We start from the raw sequence: 22,534 nt of genomic DNA, 5'->3' as shown, positions 1-22,534 counted from the left end.
TACAAACACACGAGAGCATAACTCCGAATTTCTCAGTCCTACAGCACTGGCCTCTAATAGAGTGAGTTGTCTCAATTCTTGGACAGAGAACTCAAAAGAAAAATTTAAGTATGTCCAAAGAATAAAATGAGTTCCTCATTGTGTACTCAAACAGATGAATGAAAATAATAAAGGCTATAGAAGATATCAAAGATGAAGCCAAGAGAGGTAGGAAAACAATCTGAATTGCTGGAAATGAAAAACATAAGTCAAATAAAAAGCCCTCCTGGAAGTCTCCCCAGCAGGCCAAGTCAAGAGGAGACAAAATCGCTGATCCTGCAGATGAGCGATAAAACTAGAACAAGAAGACAGCGACAAGGATACAAAACAAGGACGCCAGCTGCAATCTCAAGAGACATACAACACCCTAAAAAGACCAGATTTATTGATAATAGGCACAGAGGTAGAAAAATCTCGTTCCAAAGGCACAGAAACCATTATTTTTTTTTAAAAAAAGAATCATAACAAATAACTTCTCTGAGTAAGAAAAAGAGATGGCAGTCTTTATGCAGGAAGCATTTTTTCTTTTTTTAAATTGATTTTTATCGAGCTCTACATCTTTGTCTGCTCCCCTCCCTGCCTCTCTCCCCGTCCCCGCAGGAAGTATTTAGACACTAAACAGGCAGACCGGAAAGGAAACTCCCCATATCATTATAATCAAAACAATAAAACCATATAACAAAAACACTAGCAAGGGAGAAGCACCGAGTCCCATATCAAGTCAGGTCCATCGAAACAACTGCAAATTATTCACCGGAAGCTTTCAAAGCAAAGAGAGCACGGTTTGCTGTACTGCAAGTTTTAAAAGACAACAGCAGCTAACCCCAAACTATTTCCAGTAAAGCGATCTGTCATAATTACAGGAAAAATTAAAACTTTCAATGATAGAAATAGGCTAACATAATGTATGACCACTGATTCAACTCATTTGCTGCCTCCAAGAAACACATTTCATCTTTATAAAGCAGATGTGACCATATATCGAAGGGAGGAGAAAAGGTGTTTCATGCATATGGGCCTAGAAGACCCATGTATTGTTGTTCTAATATATGGCAAAGTAGATTTCAAAGCCTCTAATGAGAAAAGATGAACACTTCACACCGATTTAAGGAAAAATCCATCAAGCAGACAATATGATATGCCCCCAATACAGGTACAGACAATTGCATCTGTTGCAAGCTTTCTTTTGGGCCACCAACCAGCTCCCAATTATGACATGGAGACTTATCAGTTACGAATGCTTGGCCTTATCTTATGCTAGCTTATTTTACCATTTCTCTTCAGCTACGTTTTGCCGTGGGGATTTTTTCTTTCTTGCCTTCCTGCCTTCTTCCTGCCTTCCTGCCTTCCTTTTTCTTTCTGTAAGTCCTACTTCCCTGCTTGCTCTGTCTGGCTAGCTGGTGACTGCCTGGCTCACTGTTTCACTAGACTTGGGTATTTTCCCTCGTTCTCCTTCTCTCTTCTCAAGCCTAGATTTCTCCTCCAATTTATTTGCTTTGCCTTCCAACTCTGTCTATCCCAAATCACTATACAGAGAGAAATCACTAAGCTCAACATAGAACTCAATAAAAAATGAAAACAAACAGAGACCAAGAATCAATGAAAGAAAGAGTTGGTTCTTTAAAGAGATAAGGAAGACCAATAGCAGAGACAAAAGCGGGAGTTACAGCAAATACCAGGGAAATTGACAAAATCATGAGCTCTTATTTTAAAAACATATATTTTACTCAATTGTAAGATCTAAAAGAATTTTTCAATTTCTGGATCTGTGTGCCCTCCCAAAAGTAAGCCAAGATGAAATAAACCATGTAAATGTCTCTAACAAGCGGTAAGACTGCAGCAATTAATTAGAATCTCTCACAACAGCAACAAAACATCCAGCTCCTGTTGAACTGACTGGGTTATTTTACTACACCTTCAAGGGATTAACACCAATCCTTACCAAACTAGTCACTTAAAAAGAAATGAAGAAACATTGCCGAACTCTCTCTTGTTGAAAACAGGGCATCATACTATGCAGCCCTGGCCGACTGACCTGGAACATAAGAAGTGCACTAGGCTGGCTTCAGACTTGCAGAAATATGCCTTCCTTTGCCTCCCAAGTGCTGGGTTTAAAGGGCTGCACGACCATGCCAAACCTTCTCATTTCCTTTTGAAGCTAATATTACAAAAATAAATAGACACAATAAACAACAACAAAAAGCCTACCAATTTATCTGATAAACTTAGACCAATAAAATTCTCAAAAAACCACTTGCAAGCTAAATTTAAGAACTCATCAAAAATATTGCTCACCATTATCAAGTTGGTTTTACTCCAGAGATTCTGTAATAGTTTGGTATATGTAAAGCTATAAATGTCATAAATCACATAAATGGACTCTGGCATAGAAATTACATGGTCAACAGACACAAAAATTCTTTGAAAAGATCCAACAATCTCTTCGTGTTTAAAGTCTTAAAAATCTCAGAATACAAGGAACATAGTCCAATAGTAAAGGGGTATTTGCAAAACACCCACAGGCAACATGTTAAAAAGATCATAGAATCCTAAACACAGTAGTCTTAAAAGATGAAATCTGTTGTAATAAATTTAACAAAGGATGTGAAGGCTCTCTACAATGAAAATGAAAGCACTGAGGAATTAAGTAGAGAGTAACACTAAAGACTGGAAAGAAGTCCAGTGCTCATGAATTGGAAGACTCATTGTTGTGAAACTGGTTATCCCACCAAGAGCAATCTATATATTCCATACACTCACAATCAAATTCCAGTTCTAGTCACCACAGAAACAGAGAAACATTTACTAGAGATGCACAAGAGATCCTAGATAGACAGAAACCTAATTTGATAGTTTTAGGAAGAGAAAGCACCACCAGGGAGAGTAAACACCTTCCTTCCATATCCCTTGATCAGACAACCCCTTCGTTCCGTTCTGTCTGCCCACTTTGGTGAACATGTTCTGTAATGAAGTGGAACCACAGAAGACTTTCCAAGGACGTAGCACAAAGCCGCACGTATTTTACTAATTTAGAAGTCTCAGAGTCCTACCCTCACCCTAAATTTAAACAAGCAAATTTTTACAGGTGTAATATAAAATTTCTTCTAGTTGTATTGCGTCAATATCAAGAGAGGTCTGTTTGTTTCCTAACAGGATCAACAAGATATACTCAGAGTGGTCAATGTCCTGATAAAGTTTTCACGATATACTACGATCACTTGGGATTCTTACACAAACTGACTCCAGAACGCTTTGATGCTGGTTCATCAGTTTCACGCTCTCGAGCTGTTAATATTTTTGGAACGGTCAGTCACATGAAGCACTGAAACTGTTTGCCTTGTTTTGAGAACAGATGCCTCATTCTATGTGCAGGCTAATGAGACAGGGTTTTCCTTAATACAAACCTTTTTAATGTTTTAAAAATTTACATATACATATATAAATATATGTATAAATTTCTCTTTCTCTCTCTCTCTCACTCTCTCTCTCTCCTCTCTGTGTACATATAAGAGCAGGTGTTTGTGGAGGCTAGACATGCTGGGTCTACACTAAAGCTGGAGTTCCAGGCAGCTGTGAGTCACCTGGTAGGACACCTGCAAACCAAACTCAGGTCCATTGCAAGAGCAAGTATGTGCTCTTAACAGCTGAGCCATATCTCCAGACCCATCAGGACAAACACTCTTTGCTAAAGGAAAACTTTTATACAACATTGAACACCTCCAAAATCTTCTGGAAGCCCCACAGGTTTCCTCTTACGAGATTTCACTGCAGAACAACATGTCTAACACAGATCTGTTACAAACAACTCAGCTCCTGGTGGAGTTTATTTTTTAACCTCACGATGTTGGCCTTGAAAATAAATGATTTTGACTTGTCCATGTTAAATAGCCCTGCTCCCTAGTTTACTCCTTGTTGATGCCGACATAGAGCACAGTTTTTGTTCCCCTCGCAGAAGATAATAGATGCATTTTTTTGAGGGGGGTTTCTCTGTAGCTTTGGAGCCTATCTTGGAACTAAGTCTGTAGAGCAGTCTGGCCTCAAATTCACACAGCTGCCTCTGCCTCCTGATAGCTGGGGTTAAAGCCATGCACCACCATTGCCTGGCTATATGCGTATTTTTATTAATTACAGTGTATAATTGACTATTTATGAAAAGAGAGGGGGCATAGGTAGAAAATGATTACTCATCAAGAAAACAGCCAAGAATAAAATATGTTTCAATGGAATTTGGTAAAATTGTCATTTTGCTAAAGAAAATATAAAAAAGAATGGAAAGAATGGATCTCTTTTATAGGTCAGTCCAGGCCTAGATATGTAACTCTGCCTAAGAGCTTTTGCTACTCTTCCAGAGGACCAGAATTTGGTATTCAGAACTGTTGAAGGAGGCCGCTTGTTTTGTTCCTGGTTGCTTAGCCCTGAAATAAACACACAGATACTGTATTAATTAAACCACTGCTTGGCCATTTAGCTCTAGCTTCTTATTTGCTAACTCTTACATCTTTATTTAACCCATCTTCATTAATCTGTGCATTACCACGAGGTCATGACCTACCAGCAAAGTTTCAGCACGTCTGTCTCTGCCTTCTTTCTCCCAGCATTCAGTTTAGTCCCTCCTTCCCCCCCGCCTGGCTCTATTCCCCTATAGCTCTGCTATAGGCCCAAAGCAGTTTCTTTATTAACCAATGATAATCACAGCATACAGAGGGGAATCCCACATCACAGAACCCACATATTGACTCAACCATCTATAACTATAGCTCCAGAATATCCAATACACATTTATTACCTCTAAAAGCAGTAAGTACATATATGTGGCACATATATGTAAACTGTGCTGGTTGGGTTTTGTTAACTTGACACAAACCCAGGGGCATCTGGGAAGAATGATGCCATTTGAGGAGTTGCTTACATCAGACTGGCTTGGAACCTGATCTCTGAGGCATTTTCTTGGTTACTGGTTAATGTGGGCAGTCACAGCAAGAAGCACTCTTAGATGTCCCCTACTTCATTTCCTGCCTCCAGGTTCCTGACATATGTCCTTTCCCTAATTTTCCTTTCGGATTGACTATAAACTATAATCTGAAATAAGCTATTTCCTCCCCAAGTTGCTTATGGTCAGCACTAGAACGTAAACTAGCACACAAGCAAAGCTTTCATACACATATGGTAAGAATAAATATAATATATATTAGTTAAGAGATCAGTCTATACACCTGGCCAAGGCTACAGGTGGACAGCAAGGTGTTATAACATCCTCTGTCTGAGACATGCACACAAAGTAGAGAGAATTCCACGAGAGGGAGATGCCAACATGTTCTCTGAACCTGGGGTCTGGATTCTGCAAATGTACAAAGTTGAAGATATGAACAGTCTGCTAGACATAACCAAAAAAGCAGCTTTGTCAAAATTTCACTAACATCATAGTTTTGTAGAAATTAGCTTAGTTCCCTTTAGTGAAAGTTGAAATTGTTATGATGGAAAAACTGTAGGAATTATTATACTCAGGACAAATTTGTAGAACTCTGATTCAATAACTTTATATCTTTCTCTCTACCTATACATGCATCCTCTCTGGAAAAAGAGTAGTCAGTAGTTCTTAGTATGTGTCAGGCACTGCTGTGAATGTCTCATCTTAACAACTGTTTGTCCTCAGTTACTTAGGAGGAAATCAAGGAACACAGGGAGTAATAACTACCCAAATTATGTGGGGGTAAGAAAAACAGGCTTTTTACTGAGGCAATTGATTCAGGATCTGTCCTTTTAGCCACACTACTTCCCTATCTCTTTCATTTTTGGTGAGAACCCCAAATTCAAACACTGGGAGGAAAACGTGACAGAAAATGTTTGTTGGAGGCAGATAGATATAACCCAAAACAGACTACAATATCTACAAGCCCAACACACACAGACACACACACACGCAGGCATGCACACATGCAGGAATGCACACACACACACATGTATACAATACTTGGTCTCCTAATTAACAGGGGAGACTCCAACAGCTGTTTGGAAGCAAGTATTCATTTCTATTTCACCCACTGAAAAGTCTCAAAACTGTTCAGTTCAGGATGAAAGAATTAGATATCAGAAATCTAGGCAAACATTATTTTAAGGGACAATCTGTAAGTTCTGTAAGTTCCAGGAATGGAATAGACCAGCAGAGATCAGAACCAGGAGGCTCTAGGCACAGAGCATGAGACTCAGAGAAGCAGTGCTCAAAGAAGAGGCCCCTAATAGACCCTTTCTCAATAAAACTCCAAGTAAAAACCCAGTTATGACTGGATCTGCTGAGTTCACGATGATGTCACTATAGATAACCCAGCTCTAAAATCTGCACCTCCAAACTCATCAATACACCCACAGCCTCCTACAAAGGGCACCAGAACCTCAAACCAGGTCTTAATTATCAGACTTTCTTTTCCTCCACTGCAAAAAACTTTTTCTCTTTTGCATATATAGATATTCAAAGATATCCCAAGAGCATAGAGGTATATTACTCCAGTCAGTAAGTAAAGTTGTATCATTTTGATATGAATGGGAAACAAGTGTGCTATTTGAATTGCGTTAGAATTGAAGCATAAGACATTCAACGTGCAACATTTCCTTTTCTCTAATTTCAGCCTCCTGATTTGGGATTTGATGCTGCACTAGCTCCACAGTACCTTTCTCCCAAGGAAATTCTTTTCTTTGCATACGTACCTCTGCAAGCACCTGCCAACAGTATAGACAGAATGAAGTTCAAAAATATCCACCTTGGGAAACTGATAAAATTTGGGTAATTGATGACTTGCTCACACTTATTTAGAATACATGCTAGTTTTCAGATTCAAAATTTTAACCTAATTTTAAAAGGAATTTTTGTTTTAATAAGACAGATTCTCACTACACATTCTTTGCTGGCCTAGAACTTTGTATGTTGACCAGGCTGGCTTGAACTTCTTGAGATCTCCTTGTCTCTGCCTCTTCCTAGATATCTTTGACTTTTGATTATCTATGTGATTCTTACATTTAGGTTGTTAGGTTTCCTGAAGGGAGAAAAAAATTCTCTTAATAGAAGTTATATCTTGAGGCAACCAAATTCTGCTTTGTGTCTGCAATTACTTTGTGGGTGGGTTTTATCTTTCTCAAGTGCCTTTAATAATTATTTTTCTTTTGTTTTGAAATATTTATTCTCTCTCTCTCTCTCTCTCTCTCTCTCTCTCTGTGTGTGTGTGTGTGTGTGTGTGTGCGCGCGCGCGCGTGTGCACACACATGCATGCCACATGTGGGGTCAGAGGACAGCCTACATGAACTCACCTATTGAGCCATCTTGCTGGTGGCTAGTTCTACTTAATACCTTAGACATTTAGGAACAAGACACATCCTTGGTACTCTTTAGTGGGTCAAGAATTGTGTTATAGTTTTCTCTTCTGTGAAGTGTATTAGCCTGTGCACTACAGAGAATTGTCTTTGTTTTCTTACATAATTGCTTACAGCTTTCTCTTCCTAGGGAAGAGGGGCAAGGGGACGAGGAAGGTAGAGATTGAGAGCGAGAATCCTCAGGTAGCCATGTGAAGCCTGTGTGCACGTTTCTGATACCCAATCTCATGTGGATTAGGGTTTTGCTTTCCATGAAACAAAGTTCAGAGAATCAGGTGATACAATAAGCCTGCTTCTTCCTGTTCTCTGATTCTTTCTAGGTTACCTGCACTGCCAGTGTCTCTAGTCATTGTCTTGCCTGACTCTTTGTCATGAGCCTTCAAAGGAAAGCCATGGAGCTTTCCTTACTTGTAAAGTCCCTTTGCCCAAGTGCCCCAGCTTTTGCAGACTCACAGACTTACACAGATTTGGCCTTTAACATTTGTAGCAGTTTGGGCTGATGCTTACTTTCTTGTGTTATGGTCAGCACTGTTTCCTTTCCCCATGCTTTTCTTCCATGGTGTAAATGATCCTGGTGTTTAATGTTTCCTTCAAGCTGCTCATCCTGCTGTATTTCAGGTTAGTTCTGGCTTTAGTTCATTTTCTACTGCTACTAAAGAACTCTTGAAACTGGGTGATTTCTAGAGAATAGGGGATTGTCTGGACTTTTGACTCCAGCCACTAGAATCTCCAAGTTAAGACTTCTAACTGTGGTCAGGGCAATGGCCTTACTTGATGGTGGAAGGACAACTGCATGTTTGAGAAACAGAGAAAACTGATGTCTCTTCATAACTATTCCATTTCAAAGATGGCTCTACTCTCACAATGCAAACACCTCCCTATTAGTCAGGGTTCTCTAGAGGAACAGCACGTGTGTGTGTGTGTGTGTGTGTGTGTGTGTGTGACCATAATGTGATCTTTCTACAGTTTTTAACACTTAATTTTTTTTCTTGTTAAGAGTTTTGTTATTTGATGGCTGGAGAAATGGATCAGTGATTAAGGAACTTGCTGCCCAAGTATGAGGGTCTGAGGTCAGATCTCCAGCACTCATGTGAAAAACCAGGCATGCTATGGTATACCTGAGATCCCAGCTCTGGAAGGCAGGAGAATTCCAGAGGTTCACTGGCCAATTAGTCTAGTTCTTTAGTAATCTCTACTTTCACTGAGAGACCGTTTCCCTGCAAAGAAAGGTAGAGGGTGTTGGAGAGATGGCTCAGTAATTAAGAGCTCCCACTGCTCTTGCAGAAGGCCCTAGTTTAGTTACTAGTTCCATGTCATGCAACAGTAATAATTGCCAAAGATTTGGATATTTGGGTTTTCAATTTTTAAAAATTTATTATTTATTTATTTGTTTGTTTGTTTGTCTGTTTATTATGTATACAGTATTTTCGGTATTCTGTCTGCATGTATGCCTGCAGGCCAGAAGAGGGCACCAGATCTCATTACAGATGGTTGTGAGCCACTATGTTGCTGACATCATGTTGCTGGGAACTGAACTCAGGACTTTCGGAAGGGCAGGCAGTGCTCTTAACCACTGAGCCATCTCTCCAGACTGGGTTTTTAATTTTTTAAAACATGTTGAGCTACTCCTCCCAGTTTTCCCTTTTACTTTGATAAATATCTTGAGTTATATTGTGGATTTAACAATGTTGTCTTGGTCACACTTACGGATTTAGTTTGCTAACATTTTAATTTTAATATATGTGTTCAAAATGAAATTACAGTTTTTCACATATATTTTTGCCCTTGAAATATTTTATTGTCTGTTAACAAGATTATAAAACCTCATAAATATTGTTTTCTAGAAAAATCTTAGGATAGTAATTTTCTGTGCTTTGAAGGTTTGCTTTTGGATATTGATTGAAATTTACTCTATGTTCTGGGAATAAAGCTACTGATACAGTCAATTATTGTGAATATATTTGAGGGTAGGAGCATTTTTTTACCTCTGCCCTTTTAGGGTATATTTCATATATAGATTTAAGAATTAAACAGACATAAACTGAAACAAAGAACACAATTTTACTTGGTACAAAGTTCATATAGCATGAAAATCCTCATAAGAAAATGAAGACCCAGAGTGGCAGTTCAAGTTTAATACTCTTCTTTTTCTCAGAAGTTATTTCTGTTCCCTTCAGATTGTGCAATGACAAAGCACTGTTTCTATCAAGTCTTAGGGACAGAGAGGAGCCTCAAAAGTCTCATAAGCTCTCCATCACTTTGATGAGGAAATGTTTGTGGCTCTACTTTTTAAAGAATCTCTTGTGAATAATCACAGTTGCTGTTATTTCAAGATGACAATGACCATTTTGCACCCAGAGGACAGAAAGTCTTACAATACTCAACACATTCCTCTCTCTTTTACATCTGTCCTCTCGATCTCTCTCGCCTCCAATGTTCCCTGAGCCTTAGAGAGGTGATACAGCTTGCTCAGTCGAGTGCTCCTCTGCAGGTCTCTGCCTCTGTTTCCATCAGTTACTGGATGAAGGTTCTGTGGTGATATTTAAGATATTCATCAGGATAGTGTTTTCTATTTCCATCCATTTGCATGCAAAGTTCAAGATGTCATTGTTTTTTTACCGCTGAGTAGTACTCTAATATGTATATATTCCACACCTTCTTTATCCATTCTTCCATTGAAGGGCATCTAGGTTGTTTCTAGTTTCTGGCTATTACAAATAATGCTGCTATGAACATAGTTGAACAAATGCTTTGTAGTATGATAGGGCATCTCTTGAGTATATTCCCAAGAGTGGTATTGTTAGATCCTGGGGTAGGTTGATTTTGAATTTCCTGAGAAACCACCACACTGCTTTCCAAAGTGGTTGCACAAGTTTGCATTCCCACCAGCAATGGATGAGTGTATCCCTTACCCCACAACCTCTCCAGCAAAGGCTATCATTGGTGTTTTTGATTTTAGCCAATCTGACAGGTGTAAGATGGTATCTCAAAGTTGTTTTGATTTGCATTTCCCTGATTGCTAAGGAGGTTGAGCATGACCTTAAGTGTCTTTTGGCCATTTGAATTTCTTCTGTTGAGAATTCTCTGTTCAGTTCAGTACCCCATCTTTTAATTGGTTAATTAGCATTTTAAAGTCTAGTTTCTTGAGTTCTTTATATATTTTGGCGAACAGACCTTTGTCAGTGCAGGGTTGGTGAAGATCTTCTCCCAGTCAGTACTCAACAGTAAAAAACAATGACATCTTGAACTTTGCATGCAAATGGATGGAAATAGAAAACACTATTCTGAGTGAGGTAACCCAGACCCAAAAAAGATGAATTTGGTATGTACTCACTCATAAGTGGATTCTAGACATAAATAAAGGTCAGTGAGCCTATAATTCGTGATCCTAGAGAAGCTAAATAAGAAGGTGAACCCAAAGAAAAACATATAGTTACCCTCCTGGATATTGGAAGTAGGCTAGATTACCAGGCAAAAATTGGGATCTTGGGGGTGGAGGTGGGGTGGCGGATAGGGGTGATGGGGAGATGTGGAGAGAAAAGTGAGGAGGGGAGGATGGGGAGACCCTAGGGGAATGGGATGGTTGGGATGGAGGAAGGGTGGATAGGGGAGCAGGGAAGAAGATATCTTAATTAAGGGAGCCATTTTAAGGTTAGCAAGAGACTTCACTCTAGAGGAGTTCCCAGGTATCCATGGAGATGTCCCCAGCTAGTTCCTTGGGCGGCTGAGGAGAGGGAACTTGAAATGGCCCTATCCTATAGTTATACTGATGAATATCTTGCATATCACCATAGAAGCTTCATCTGGCGATAGATGGAGATAGAGACAGAGACCCATATTGGAGCACTGGACTGAGCTCCCAAGGCCCAAATGAGGAGCTGAAGGAGGGAGAACATGAGCAAGGAAGTCAGGACCGTGAGGAGTGCGCCCACCCACTGAGACGGTGGGGATGGTCTAATGGGAGCTCACCAAGGCCAGCTGGACTGGGACTGAAAAAGCATGGGATCAAACCAGACTCTCTGAACGTGGTGGACAACGAGGGCTGACTGAGAAGCTAAGGACAATGGCACTGGGTTTTGATCCTACTGCATGTACTGGCTTTGTGGGAGCCTAGTCTGTTTAGATGTGCACCTTCCTGGACCTGGATGGAGGGGGGAGGACCTTGTACTTCCCACAGGGCAGGGAACCCTGACTGCTCCTTGGACTGGAGAGGGAGGGGGATGGGAGTGGAGGGAGGGGGAAGGAAATGGGAGGTGGGGAGGAGGCGAAAATTTTTAATAATAATAATAAAAAAGGAAAAAAAGAGATATTCATCAGGACCCAAGACAGCGAACTCCACATGAGTGAGAGCAGATCCAGACCAGGGACATTTATTAAAACAGGACTGAGCCAGTGACCTAGGCCAGAGCATACCTGAGACAGTGAACTTCATAGGATCAGGATTGAGTCAGTGACCTGGGCTGGAGTAGGCCTGGGACGACAAATTCCACAGGAGCGACCTAGGCCAGAGCAGGCCTGAGACAGCGAACTCCATGTGAGTGGGAGCAGATCCAGACCAGGGACATTTATGGAAACAGGACTGAGCCAGCAACTTAGCAGGCCTGAGGCAGCGAACTCTACAGGAGCAGGACTGAGCTAGCAATCCGGGTCAGAGTGCTCCTGGGAAGGTAAACTCTACAGGAGCAGAAGTGGAATCAGACCAGGGATATTTGTGGAAGCAGGGCTGGGCCAGCGACCTAAGCTGTAGCAGGCCTGAGGCAGTAAGCTCCATGGGAACAGGAGTGGGTCCAGACCAGGGACATTTGCGGAGACAGGACTGGCCAATGACCTGGGATGGAACAGGCCTGGGATGGCAAACTCCACAGGAGTAGGACTGAGCCAATGACCTATGCCAGAGAAGGCCTGAGACAGCAAACTCTGCATGAATGGGAGCAGATTTAGACCAGGGACATTTACAGAAACAGTAATGAGCAGCGACCTAGGCTGGAGCAGACCTGAGACAGCAAAGTCCACAGTAGCAGGTACAGAGGAGCAACAGCTGAGGGAGTGGGCCTGAGTCAGGACCCCTGTGGGTCTGGGCATGAGTCTGGGACCTCCAAAGGATAAGGCAGGAATCAGAGACCTCTGTAGGTCCGGGTGTCAGTCTGGGACCCCCCAAGGGAATTGATCAGAGCCAGAGACTTTGCAGGACCAACCCCAAGTCAGGGACCCCCACAGGAGTGGATCCAGACGAGGGACATTTATAGGAGCAGAGCTGAGCCAGCAACCTAAGTCCAGAGCAGGCTTGATACATCAAGCTCCACAGAAGCAGAGCAAACCCCAGGAGCGCTGAGTGACCTTCAGGAACATGGAGTAACCAATGGGGTGAATGGAACCATGGCACTGATTACACCATAAGGAGCAACCATCTGAGCCTTGGATCCACTGGAATCTGGAAGATTGATCACAAAGTCACAGACATTACCAACTACACCAATTAGAGGAAAAGATGGATAGATAAGGTAAGAACACACGCAACACCACAAAGAGAAACACAACACCAGTAAAATCTAGAGACTGTACAACAGCAAGACTTGAACAACCAAATATAGATGAAGCAGAAGAAAAATGACCTAAAAAATAACTTCAGGAGAATATTTGAAACTCTTAAAGAGGAAATGAGAAATTCCCTCAAAGAAATGGAAGAAGAGACAAACAAAAGATTGGAAGACATCAGCAAATCCCTTAAAGAAAACAAAGAAAAAGTAGTCAAACATGTGAAGGAAACTATTCAAGACTTGAAAACTGAAATAGAGACAATAAAGAAAACACAAGCCAAGGGAATTATAGAAACAGAAATCATGAAAAAATGATCAGGAACCACAAATGCAAGCATGAACAGCAGAATACAAGAGATGGAAGAGGGAATCTCAAGTGCTGAAGATACAATATAGGAAATAGACTCATCAGTTAAAGAAAACATTAAATCTAACAAAAGCTTAATCCAAAATATCCAGGAAATGTGGGACATCATGAAAAGGCCAAATCCTTTTCATGGAAGAAGGAGAAGAAGTTCAACTCAAAAGCACAGAAAATATATTTAACAAAATGATAGGAGAAAACTTTCCCAACCTAAAGAAAGATATGCCTATCAAGATACAAGAAGCTTACAGAACAACAAATAGACTGGATCCAAATAAAAAGTCCCCTTGCCACATAATAATCAAAACACTAAACATATGGAGTAAAGAAAGAATATTAAGAGCTACAAAGGAAAAAGGCAAAGTAACATATAATGGTAGACCTATCAGAATTACACCTGACTTCTCAAAGGAGACAATGAAAGCCAGAAGGTCACTGTCAAGTATTATGCAGACATTTGGATGCCAGCCCAGACTACTATACCCAGCAAAACTGTCATTCACCATAGAAGGACAAAACAAGATATTCCATGACAAATCTAGGTTTTACCAATACCTAACTACAAACCCAGGCATATACAAAATACTAGAAGGAAAACTCCAACCCAAGGAAGTTGACTACATCAACAAAAACAGAGACAATTGATGGTCTTATAGCAGCAAATCCCAAAGAAGGAAAAATTAACATAACCAACAATGAAAACTAAATTAACAGAGAAGAGCAATAACTGGTCATTAATATCCTTTAATGTAAATGGACTCAACTCACCTATAAAAAGGCACAGATTGGATATGAAAACAGAATCCATCCTTCTCCTGCATATAAGAAACACATATCAACCTCAAAGACAGACTTCAACTCAGAAGTCTTGGGAAAAAATATACCAATCAAATGGTCCTAAAAAACAAGCAGGTGTAGATATCCTAATTTCTAACAAAATAGACTTCAAGATAAAAATCAGTCAAAGAAGACAAAGAAGGTCATTTCATATTAATCACAGGAAAAACACATCAGGAGGAAATTTCAGTACTGAACATCTATGCCCCAAATACAAGGGCACTCTCATATGTAAAAGAAACTTCTAAAGCTTAAATCATACTAATACATACACACTAATAGTGGGAGACTTCAACACTCCTCTCTCACCAATGGACAGGTCAGTCAGACAAAAAATGAACAGAGAAATAAGAGAACTAATAGATGTTATGACTCAAATGGACTTAACAGACATCTATAGAATATTTCATCTAAACAAAAAAGAATATACCTTCTTCTCAGCACCTCATGGAACCTTCTCAAAAACTGACCACATACTCGGTAACAAAACAAACCTCAACAGATACAAAAAAATTGGAATAATCTAATGTACCTTATCAGATCACCATGATTCAAAACTAGAAGTCAACAGCAATACTAATTCCAGAAAACCCACAAACGCATGGAAATTAAACAATGCTTACCTAATCATCAATGGGTCAAGGAAGAAATAAAGGGAGAAATTAAAGACTTCCTAAAATTCAATGAAAATGACCATATAACATACTAAAATTTATGGGACACAATGAAAGCAGTGTTAAGTGGAAAGTTCATAGCACTAAATGCCTATATAAAGAAGCTGAAAAAAATCCCACACTACTGAATTAACAGAACGTTTGAAAACTTTAGAACAAATAGAAGCAAACTCATCCAAGAGAACTAGATGGCAGGAAATAATCAAATTGAGGGCTGAAATCAACAAAATAGAAACAAAGAAAGCAATACAAAGAATCAATGGGACAAAGAGCTGGTTCTTCAAGAAAATCTACAAAATAGACAAACCTTTATCCAAACTAACCAAAGGCAGAGAGAATATCCAAATTAACAAAATCAGAAATGAAAAGGGGTACATAACAACAGACACGGAGGAAATACAGAGGATCATCAGGTCATATTTGTCTACAATTATTCTGATACCAAAACCACAGAAAGACATTACTAAGAAAAAGAATTACAGACCAATCTCACTCATGAACATTGATGCAAAAGTACTAAATAAAATGCTGGCATATTGAATCCAAGAACACGTCAGAACCATTATCCACCATGATCAAGTTGGCTTTATCTCAGTGATGCAGGGGTTGATTGTTCAATATATGAAAACTTTTCAATGTAAACCACCATATAAGCAACTGAAAAATAAAAACTACATGATCATCACATTAGATGCAGAAAGAGTGTTTTTTTTTTGTTTTTTGGTTTTTTTTTTTTTTAAATACAACATTCCTCCATGATAAAGGCCTTGGAGAGAGCAGGGATACAAGGATCATACCTAAACATAATAAAAGGCAGTATAAGGAAAAGCCAACAGCTAACATCAAACTAAATGGAGAGAAACTCACAGCGATACCACTGAAATCAGGAACAAGACAGGATTGTCTATTCTCTCCATATCTATTCAATAGAGTTCTTGAGTTCCTAGCTAGGGCAATAAGACAACAAAAGGATATTAAGGGTTTACAAATCAGAAAATAAGAAGTCAAACTCTCACTATTTGCTGATAATATGATAGTTTACATAAGTGACCCCAAAAATTCTACCAAGGAACTTCTATAATTCATAAACACTTTCAGTAATGTAGCAGGATACAAGATTATTTACAAAAAATCAGTAGCCCTCCTTTACACAGATGATAAATGGTCTGAGAAAGTAAGCAGAGAAACATCACCCTTCACAATAGCCACAAATAGCATAAAATGTCTCGGAGAAACACTAACCAAATAAGAAAGAAAGACTTGTATACAAAAATTTTAAATCTTTGAAGATAGAAATTGAAGAAGATACCAGAAAGTGGAAAGATCTCCCATGCTCTCCTTTTGTAGGTAGAATTAACATAGTAAAAATGGCAATCTTACTAAAATCAATCTACAGATTCAATGCAATACCCATAAAAATACAAAAAAAAAATTCTTCACAGACCTTGAAAGAACAACACTCAATTTCATATGGAAAAGCAAAAAACCCAGGATAGCCAAAACAATTCTGTACAATAAAAGAATTTCTGGAGGCATCACAATCCCTGACTTAAAACTCTACTACAGAGTTACAATACTGAAAACAGCCTGGTATTGGCATAAAGGCAAACAAGAGGACCAATGGATATTAATCTACACACCTTCAAACACCTGATTTTTTGACAAAGAAGCAAACAATATCAAATGGAAAAAAGAAAGCATATTTAACAAATTGTGCTGGCCAACTGGATATCAACATGTCAAAGAATGAAAATAGACCCATATCTATCACCATACACAAAACTCAAGTACAAATGGATCAAAGACCTCAACATAAAGTCTTCTATGAATCTCATAGAAGAAAAAGTGGGAAGTACACTTGAACACTTTGGCACAGGAGACCACTTCCTAAATATAACCCCAGCAGCACAGACACTGAGAGAAACAATTAATAAATGGGACCTCCTGAAATGGAAAAGCTTCTGTAAAGCAAAAGACACGGTCAACAAGACAAAAACATAGACTACCGATTGGGAAGAGATCTTCACCAACCCCATATCAGACAGAGGACTGATCTCCAAAATATACAAAGAACTCAAGAGATTGACATAAAAAAAACAATCCATTAAAAAATGGAGTACAGACCTAAGCAGAGAACTCTGAGCAGAGGAATCTAAAATGGCTGAAAGACACTTAAGGAAATGCTCAGCATCCTTAGTTATCAGAGAAATGCAAATCAAAACAACTCTGAGATTCCATCTTACACCTGTAAGAGTGGCCAAGATCACAAACATTGATGACAACTTATGCTGGAGAGGTTGTGAGGTAAAGGGAATACTCCTGCATTGCTGGTGGGAGTGCAAGCTGGTGTAGCCCCTTTGGATGCCAGTGTGGTGATTTCTCAGAATATTAGGAAACAACCTTCCTTAAGACCCAGCAATACCACTTTTGGGCATATATCCAAAGGATGCTCAATCGTACCCCAAGACATGTGCTCAACTATGTTCATAGCAGTATTGTTTGTCATAGCCAGAACCTGGAAAGAACCTAAATGTCCTTGACCAAAGAATGGATGAAGAAAATGTGATACATTTAAACAATGGAGTACTACACAGCAGAGAAAAATAATGAAATCTTAAAATTTGCAGCAAATAGATGGATCTAGAAAACATCATATTGAGTGAGGTAACCAAGACCCAGAAAGACAATTATCACATGTACTCACTCATAGGTGGTTTTTAAACATAAAGCAAAGAAAACCAGCCCACAAATCACAATCCCAGAGAACCTAGACAACAATGAGAACCCTAAGAGAGACATACATGTAGGATCTAATCTATGTAGGAAGTAGTAAAAGACAAGATTTCCTGAGGAAAATGGGAGCATGGGGACCATGGGAGATGGTTGAAGTGGAGGGAATAGTCAGGGAGGGGGGCAAAAAAATGTATAGCTCAAAAAATCAATAAATAAAGTAAAAAAGTAAGATATTCATCAGTCTGACTGCAGGGTAAGGTCAGTTTGGGCACCCTCTCCTCTATTACTTAGGATCTTAGCTGGGGTCATTCTTGTGGATTCCTGGGAATTCTCTAGTGTCAGGTTTCTTCCTAACCCCATAGTGGCTCCCTCAATCAAGACATCTCTTTTCTTGCTCTCATCTAGTTCTTTCTCCATCCATTCCCTCAACTTCTCCTCCTCATCCCCTTCTTCCCTCCTCTTCCCCTTCTGCTCTCCCTTCTCCCCCACCCCTATGCTCCCAATTCTGTCAGGTAATCTTGACTATTTTCTTTTTCCAGGTAAATCTGTATATGTTTTTCTTAGGTTTCACCTTGTTACTTAGCTTCTCTAGGCTCATGGACTCTAGGCTTGTTATCCTTTGCTTTACAGCTAGTATCCACTTATGAATGAGTACATACCATGTTCATCTTTCTGAGTCTGGGTTATGTCACACCGGATATTTTTTCTCGTTTCATCCATTTGCATGCAAATTTCAAAATGCCTTGTTTTTTTTTCCACTAAGTAGTACTCCATTGTGTAAATGTACCACATTTTTAAAAAATTTTTTTTTTGGTTGAGGGGCATCTAGATTGCTTCCTGATTCTGGCTATTACAAGTAATGCTTCTATTAATATAGTAGAGCACATGTCCTTGTGGTATAATTGAGCATCCTTTGGGTATATGCCCTAGAGTGGTATTGCTGAATCCTGAGGTAGGTTGATTTCTGATTTTCTGAGAAACCACCATACTGATAGGAAGCCTCTCTTAAAGGAGCCACACCTCTGCTTCTCACCAGCAAACAGAGCCTACTAGAAAAAAGACAGTTACCAAGAAGTCATACTTTACTCTGTTATTGTCTGTCAAGAATTCTCCCCCTTCCCCACTTTTTTAAAGGTTTGTCAGGCTTTTTGTGGAAATTCTTGTAAAACATTTGGGCACCATTTCTCGATGGAAGTTTCTGTCCTGCTCTATCCCGAAGCTGTTCAGTCCCAAAGAAATGCACAGAGGCTTATATTAATTGTAAACTATTCAGTCTATTTGGTCAGGCTTATTATTAACTAGCTCTCACAACTTAAATTAACCTATAATCCTTGTCTATGTTTAACCATGTGGCTTGCTACCTTTCCCAGTGAGGCATTTTTATCTTGGTTCCTCTGCATATGGTTGGGACTATGCCCCTGCCTTTCTTCTTTCCAGAATTCTCTTAGTCTAGTTGCCCTACCTATACTTCCTGCCTGGTTAACTGACCAATCAGCGATTTTAAACCAATATGAGTGATGAAACTTTATAGTTCAGGAGCATTATCCCAGAGCAGTGTACTCAAATTCCCCTGTGTCTCATCTAGAAACCCTTGCCTCCACAGCTCCTGGCAACCTTTTTGTTGCTGTTGTTGTTGCCACCTTCATTTTGCCTTTTCTAGAATGCCACATGTTTGGAGTTACACAGTCTTTTCAAATTAATTTGCTTCTTCTTCTCTAAGCATTTCTATAAGATTCCTATTATCCTGCTTAAACAAGACCTGACCAGTTAATACATCACTGGGCATGCTAACATAGAACAGGAAATTTCATAGGGTCCCACCAGTAAATAAAGAACTAGAGGCAGCTGAGGAGTGCTAGGAGTGGGAAAAAGTAGTCTTCTTCAGGCATTAACCTTTAATTGGTTAGTCAATATCAGGTTGTCAGCCCTGAAATTATGTACATACTAAATGGACTAAGCCTAAGCAGAGTATACATATATGTATACTAAAGTGTTTATATATATATATATATATATATACACACACACGCACATATGCACACACTCATATATGTTAGTATATATGCACACTATATATACAATTAGAGAAAAAGAGGTAATGAATTTCAAAGGGAGCAGGATAAGGGAGGAGCTGATATTGGAGGAGTTAGAGGGGGAAAAAGAAAGTGGGAAGGGATTTAATTATATTTTAATTTCAAAAAATTAAAAAGATACCCATTATCTTCTAATGACTTGATAATTATTTAGTGATAAATAGTATTCTACTGTCTGTTTGAAACACAGTTTGTATAAGCATTCACCTATTGTTTTAAATTATTTTTATTGTTTTATGTGTGGGTGTTTGGCCAGCATATGCAGGTACCTGTGCACTATGTGTATTCAGTGCCCATGACCAGAAGGGGACGTTAGATCTTTAGGCATTGGAGTTACAGACGGTTGTGAGCTGTCATGTGGGTGTTGGCAATCAAGGTATGTCTTTTGGAATAATAGTCAGTGTTCTTAAATGCCAAGCATCTACCCAGCCCCAACCTATTCCTCCATTGAAAGACTTTCCTGCTGCTCCCAATGAACAAAACTCTAGTAGTTTCTACACACAGGTTTTGGTGTAGGCATATCTTTTCAGTTCACTTAGATAAAAATCAGGAATATTGTATATGGTAAGAATATGTTTGCGGTGAAAAAGAACTGCTTAACTCCCCATTGCCTTTTTACATTCCCACTAGCAATAAATTAAAATGTCTTTCATATATTCTTACTAACATTTGACAGTGTCAGTCTTTAGGGTTTTGTTATTTTAATTTTTTAATTTCCAGTTCCCTGATGATGTAGGCCATGTTGCTCTTTCTGGGCTTACTTGCCACCTACACCTCCCCCCACCGTGTGTGTGTGTGTGTGTGTGTGTGTGTGTGTGTGTGTGTGTGTGTGTCTGAACCCATCTCCCCAGTGCTGGGATTGTAAACCTCTCTACCTTAGTTTGTTTGTTTCCTCTTTATTCTCTTCTTGCTCCCCACTCTCTCATTTTATGGCTCTGTTTAGTCTGGACTATGGCTAACTGGGGGTTCAGTTTCCAATCAGCACCCAGGATATGCAAAAAAATTCTACCAAAGCAATGAGAACTAAACTTCTCTATCTAAAGGGAAATAAGGAAACAAACCCTTTCTAATGGTAACTTTCTCTTTACTTCATCTTGAAAAAAATCTTTCTGAGAATTTCTCTGTCCCACATAACTACATATCTCCACACAGCCATACTCTTTACATCTATCATCTATCTATCTATCTATCTATCTATCTATCTATCTATCTATCTATCTATCATCTATCTGTCTATCTGTCTGTCTGTCTACCAATCTATTATCTGTCTATCTATCTATCTATCTATCTATCTATCTATCTATCTATCATCTATCTGTCTATCTATCTGTCTGTCTGTCTATCTATCTATCATCTGTCTATCTATCTATCTATCTATCTATCTATCTATCTATCTATCAATCATCTATCTATTCACATACATCTCTCTCTTACACATCTTTTTTTACATGGTTACACATCTTTCCTTTTCATACATGTTTCTTCCACATTTCTTTTCTTTACAGCTTTATCTCCCTTGCCTCCCCCACAGCTACTATCTTCATACATTCTCCACACATTCTTCATGTAGTTATACACCTTCATGTTTCTTCTTGCATGTCCTTCTCAGCACTCACACCCTCATTCATACCCTGCACAGCCCCCTTTCCTGCCATTCCCTACATAATTTGACACAATTTCTTCCTCTACACCGCTATGCCTTTCCTCACAGCCAAACTCTGGACAATTACATGTTACATTTTCAGGGCTTGACCAATTCTTTTTTTTTTTTTTTTTTTTGGTTTTTCGAGACAGGGTTTCTCTGTGGCTTTGGAGCCTGTCCTGGAACTAGCTCTTGTAGACCAGGCTGGTCTCGAACTCACAGAGATCCGCCTGCCTCTGCCTCCCGAGTGCTGGGATTAAAGGCGTGCGCCACCACCGCCCGGCTTGACCAATTCTTATAACACAAGATAAGTCATGTAGCTTCTCTTAGGCTAAAGATGGCACATTGACAAGCCAGTGAGTCACTCTTGGCTCTACACATAGCTCTATGTTGGTGAGAGTTCCCAGACAGTAAACAATTGGTTGAACCTTGAGCCTGAGCCTGTGACTATGTGCAAAAATGTTATGTCTGCTAAAGTTGCTGCTGTCCTGACCTTGAATCAGTAAAACACCTGGGAAAATGACCTTGTGTATTTGTATCTAGGACAACCAGATATTCATCTTCAGGGTCAACAAGACTGCTTTGAGTTTGTTCTGGAGTCCAAAATTAGCTGTCTCTGTAAAAGGCTGTCTTTGTGGCTGAGAATTGTATGTCAGTCTGAGCAATGTAAAACATCCTAGTATTATTTCTATTCATCAAAATTATACAGTTAAGTGGGAATCATCTTCCTGTCCATCACAGCTATATGGGTGCCCAAGAAGCATAAAACACACCACCGAAGGGAAGAAAGAACCCTACAGCTGCTCTTATTAGGGAGATAGAGTAGTGACACCTGAGAAAGTTGTGGACAGAAACAACCAGTCATTTACAGTTAGTAACCCCACAGCTTTGCCAAGTCGGATTTACCAACAGGAATTATATGTCTGATGTGAGAACTTGTTAAATACTAGTTGTCACCGCTGTGCACTCCCAAAGCCCCTTACGACCAGAAGCTCTTTGCACGGGACTCTTCCAGACGCCTCTGATCATTCTCTCCCTGTTACCTACGGTAAATATCCACCATACCTAGGAGCAGCCATGACCTTATTTTTCATTTCCTTTTCATTCAAATGTGAAGTGTTAAACTGCTTTTTAGGAAACCTGTCTTAATTTACAAGCAGAGGTGTAGTCAGTGTGTGTCTGTTTTCATTTAAGTATCATCTCTGTTGAACTGTGACATTTAAAAATACTCATAGGCTGGGGTGTGGTTCAGA

The 22,534-nt window shown here is 39.5% G+C and overlaps 1 protein-coding gene across 1 annotated transcript in view; it reads left to right on the top strand.

The window, feature by feature from the left end:
* The window catches only part of Catsperb (cation channel sperm associated auxiliary subunit beta), a 161,950-nt gene that overhangs the window by 82,832 nt on the left and 56,584 nt on the right, over nt 1-22,534 (top strand). The window contains exons 18-19 of the mRNA XM_042055403.1: nt 3,193-3,344; nt 6,663-6,817. Coding sequence (XP_041911337.1) covers nt 3,193-3,344; nt 6,663-6,817 — 307 coding nt within the window. The remainder of the gene's footprint in view (nt 1-3,192; nt 3,345-6,662; nt 6,818-22,534) is intronic.

This window comes from Arvicola amphibius, chromosome 7 (genome assembly GCF_903992535.2).
Source record: "Arvicola amphibius chromosome 7, mArvAmp1.2, whole genome shotgun sequence".
NCBI lineage: Eukaryota > Metazoa > Chordata > Mammalia > Rodentia > Cricetidae > Arvicola > Arvicola amphibius.
Note: the sequence above shows the minus strand (reverse complement) of the source record. Positions and strands in the feature narration are given on the sequence as shown.